The sequence below is a fragment of the Rhinopithecus bieti genome, unplaced genomic scaffold (genome assembly GCF_001698545.2).
Source record: "Rhinopithecus bieti isolate Rb0 unplaced genomic scaffold, ASM169854v2 scaffold_41745, whole genome shotgun sequence".
NCBI lineage: Eukaryota > Metazoa > Chordata > Mammalia > Primates > Cercopithecidae > Rhinopithecus > Rhinopithecus bieti.
In genome coordinates, this window is record NW_016816918.1 from 298,020 (window position 1) to 302,664 (window position 4,645).

Genomic DNA, 4,645 nt, shown 5'->3' on the forward strand with positions numbered 1-4,645 from the left:
ATATATAAATACACCTCTTAGTTTTCATTTGGCTAATTTGTCCTTGTTTTACTCTGTACTTAAAAATTATACTCCTTGGTTGTAAATTTAGATTTGCAATTATATTCTTTCTCCGCTTTGAAGATAACATTTTGCTGTCTTCTGGCTTACGTTGTTGATGTTGAGAAGTCACCTGTTTATATGCTATTCCTTTCCAGGTACTGTGTGTGCTCTAAATTTTGTTTGTTTTCTGGAGTTATTATTATTTTAAATTTAATCCTGTTTGGCTTATTGAATTTGTAGGTTGGTATTTTATGATATTCTCTGTAGGTATTTGACCTCTGCTTCAATCTAGTCCTTCTGGTACTCTCATGAATCCCATGAATGTATCTCTCATTCTTCTCCCTCTATAACTTCCATGAATTGTAGGCTACATTTAGGCCTTTCTATCCTTATGTATTTCAGTTGTATGTTTCACTGTGTTGCACTCTGGATAATTTCTTCTGACCTTTCTTTCACTTCATTTTTTTTTTTGGATGCAGGTGGAATGCAGTGGCGCAATCTCAGCTCACTGCAACCACCACCTCCGAGGTCAAGCAGTTCTCCTAGTGCAGCCTCCTGAGTAGCTGGGACTACAGGGGTGTGCCATCACGCCTGGCTGATTTTTGTATTTTTTGTAGAGATGGGGTTTTGCCATGTTGCCCAGGCTGGTCTTAAACTTCGGAGCTCAAGTGATCTGCCTGCCTCAGCCTCCAAAAGTGCTGGAATTCCAGGTGTGAGCAGTCCCACCTGGCCTTTAATGGTTTTTCCATATGTGCGAATACATTGACCTGTTGAGTTTTCAATTTCAGGAATTGTATTTTTTCATTTTTAGAAGTTCTATTTAAAAAAAAATCTTCTAGTTTAGTCTTTATAATTTTTTTTTGTTTCCTGTAGATAGTTTTGAAATTGTCTTTTATTTCTTTAAGATTATAATAGTTTTACAATCTTTGATAGTTATACTGTCAAAAATTGTGAGTCTCTTTCTGTTATCTGGTGTTTCTGCTGGTTCTCCCTCGTAGTTGCTTGGTTATTTTTGACTTGATACTGCTCATTGTTCTAGAAACATTATAGTGGGGATTCTTTGATATTTATAGGATGAAGGCACCCTTCTCTAGGCAGGACTTGGATTTATCTATGTTAGGTGCTTGGGACTATATTAACTGGGAGTCTCTTGGGTGCATGTTTTGAGATTCTCTGGGCCACTTAGGTCATGTCAACCCCAACAAGTGTGCAGGCCCATGGCCAAAACTAATTACCTGTTCCTTCCCTGTATTCGTGTTGCCCTTCTCTGTTTGGCACCAAAGCAGCCTTCTCAGCGGTTCCCTCCAGGCGGGTGGGGCTGGGGAAGAGAGGTGTTCATTTCTAGTTTACCTTCTCCTTTGCAGGTGTATCTTCTTTGGGTAGGGTGGTGGCCTACATTAATGTCAGGAGAGTTTCCTGTTTGACTGTCTGCCTTGATAGGTGCAGATATACTTCTGTTCCCCTGGCCCTATAAGACCATCAAAACTGAATCCCACATTTGTCAGAATTGACAGATGCTTTCAGAGTGTAAGTAGCTATAATGTCCCAGTTGTTTCCACTTACTTCCCTGGATTCCTATTTTCTCTTAGGTTTTAGTTTGAGTACTTTGTGGTGCTTTTAAAAGTATTTATTTTTTATTCTTTTCTCTAGCTTACTATTATTATTATTTTAGTTGGAGGGTTAGGGCAAATAACAAAGCTTTCCACTGAGGAAATGACAGTAAAATAAGTTTTGTTTTCTAAAATAATTTTGGGAAATGTTCAATAGAGTGATTTTCATTAAATGGTAAATTACTGTACATTAGGAGGTAGTTATAAATTTTGGTTGGTGGGGAAGGTTACCATTTATATTAAGAATGTTTGTATCTATTTTTTGGTTTGCATCTAATAGTTTTCTTGTTTTAGGGGTAGAAATATTTCTGTCATGGCTCATTCAAAGACTAGGACCAATGATGGAAAAATTACATACCCACCTGGGGTCAAGGAAATCTCAGATAAAATATCTAAAGAGGAGATGGTGAGACGATTAAAGGTAAGTAAAATTATGTTCTTTTGGACATCTGTGTAGGGCGGAGGTCCCTTGTGGAAATCACATGGGGCTATAATAGATCTTGTTAGGGTAACTTGAAAAAGCAAAGCAAAGCAGCAAAGGACATAGGAAAGATCTAAGGGAGTAGAGTATATAAGGAATAGTGGGGATTTGGCTGTGATTAATGGGACAGCAGTTAGAAACGTGAAGCTTAGATTTTCTAGGATCTTCTATATTTGGGTATAAAGAACAAGTCTACAATACTCATATTCCTTATTGTCTATACAAAGTTGTCTCCTTTCTCCTGTATAGTTTCTAAAGACAACCACTTTAACGGAGTTTTAAATCTTTATACTGAGTAATTAGGCTGTGTACTACTTTCTTATAAGTTATTTTCAAAGTAGGTCAAAGGGCCTCACTTTTAGCTTCTCCCTTTGCTTCTGACATATAGTAATGAATCAAGATTGGTGGTGAACTTCTGTGGATGAGGCTAGGGCCTCTTCGTATGTATTTGAATAATATTTTCACCTTTTCCTTTAGGGTTGTGGTGATCGCTGTAATTGTTAAAATGGTAAAGGAGCGTAGTGTCCAAGGAGAATGTTAAGTTGGTCTATCAGTTAGTTTAGATGGTCTTTATTTTTGAGCATTTCCGATCAAGGTTGTATCTACCTAGATATTTATGTTCCTTGATGTATTATTATTTACCTGGATGTCAGGGCTGAAAAATGTTCCTAAATTAATCACTGAAGATTCAGGGCCTTAAAAACAAATACTCTTCTTTATTGCTACATGGTGTATAGCAGTTTTTATAAGGAGAAAAAGATGCTAATGCTGTCATAAATTTCACGTAAAGTCTTAATATTGTACATATATGTTTATACCTCAAGTATTAGAATGTCAGACATCAGATATTTATTCAAAGGAAAATCATCTTTGAGCAGATTAAATTTACTATTAGGTGGATATTTTATCTAGTTGGGAACCAGTGTATATTTTATTAAGAATAGTCAAGCTATAAATCCCTTCTATATATGACATGCTTCATTTTCTATGTATTTACCTTCTCTTGACCTGTTGCATTTTTTGAGAAACTAATACATTTATTACCTTATATTTGTTTATACTAAGAATAAATGAGCATTCCTGTTTGTTGAGAAACTAATCTTGAACTCAGAGCCTACACTTAAACTGATTAGCATTAGTGTCTTTTAGAAATGTTATTTTCTCAGATTTCGTTTCTAATTTGGAGGACTTATGAGTTATTAATGAGTTTTATAACAGCATTTGAGTTGTAGACAGTAGAGAGGAATTCCCATTTTCTGGACCTTGAACAAAATTTTGTGGTTATTGTTGTTGGAATGATTGCCTGAGTACTCATATTTAGTGTTTGTAATATGCTTTCGTTATTTTGTAGACATTTATGTCTGGCAGCAATCCAGTTGTACTTTTTTCTCATTTATTTTCCTAATTTATACTTCCTATTTTTAGCATCCTCCTTCTTAGAAAAATATAAAAAAATTATATGGGATGATATGTACAAATACCCAAGTAAGTTTTATACATTATAACAATTTGTTAACATGTAAGGTGACACTGTTTATAAAATTTATTTTTTTCTGGTAACATTTTGTTCAAAATATGTTTAATCTCTTATCTTTTGTTAAGAGAGCTACAGAAATAAACAGTTCCATGCACGCAGTTCTTTTTTACCCTTTGTGGTTTTTCCTAAACACATAGGTAATCAAAGCATAGATCTTAAAAGTGATAAAATAAAAAAGTTAAAAGACCTGGACACCATACCCTTAATCTAAATGTAATGCCAGGTTGGAAGGATTAGTCTACTGTTGGTTTTTGTAGAGATGGGGTTGGTTCTGGTATCTGGCATAATAGAACTGAGAGTTTGCTCTGTGAGGAACAGTGTTTTCCACAGCTGCTCTGAGAATTCAGTAGAAATTGAGCCATTTATTACTCAGAAGTCTAGCTGGATGGCAAGTGGAAATCCTTGCAGCATAAAGGACCAAGACGTTTAGCATTGATACCTTGTGGCCAGCCACACTTGTTGCCTAGTATTTGCAGCACCACCTAGTGGATGCTGGATGGTCACCTTTCCATTGGAGTTGTATTTAAATGTCAGTTCCTGTCAAATTAGGCAATTTTGTTTCATCTGAAGTAGGAATAGTGCAGACTGAGATCATCATTGTAATTACTAATTTTGAAATCAGAGAAAGCTCTTCTCAGAATTCATGGTGTACCATTCTATTTTCTATTCACCTTTTATAGAAGTATTTTTGAAAAAAGAACCATTTCTTTTAGCTTCCTTTGGCTTAACTCACGTGTGCCACTGAATTAATGAATTATCTATATCATATTCTCTTTTACTGCTGCACAAGAAATATTTTGTTGGATGCTATGGTAGATACTTCATAGTAACTTTTCAGTGTTTAGGGATGCATCTTTGACATCCTTTCTTAAATAAAACCATGTGACTGGAGTGGTTTAATGGCTTAAAGGGAAAATTAGATTGTCATCTTAGGGTTTTCTTTAGGCATATACTTTTCTTCTCATGAAAGGATTA

General features: G+C 35.3%; 1 protein-coding gene across 1 annotated transcript in view; it reads left to right on the forward strand.

The window, feature by feature from the left end:
* The first annotated feature begins 1,927 nt into the window (after nt 1-1,927).
* Nucleotides 1,928-4,645, forward strand: part of PDS5B (PDS5 cohesin associated factor B) — a 127,029-nt gene continuing 124,311 nt past the window's right edge. The window contains 1 exon segment of the mRNA XM_017855519.1: nt 1,928-2,073. Within this exon segment, the coding sequence (XP_017711008.1) occupies nt 1,966-2,073 (108 nt within the window). The 5' untranslated portion in view covers nt 1,928-1,965.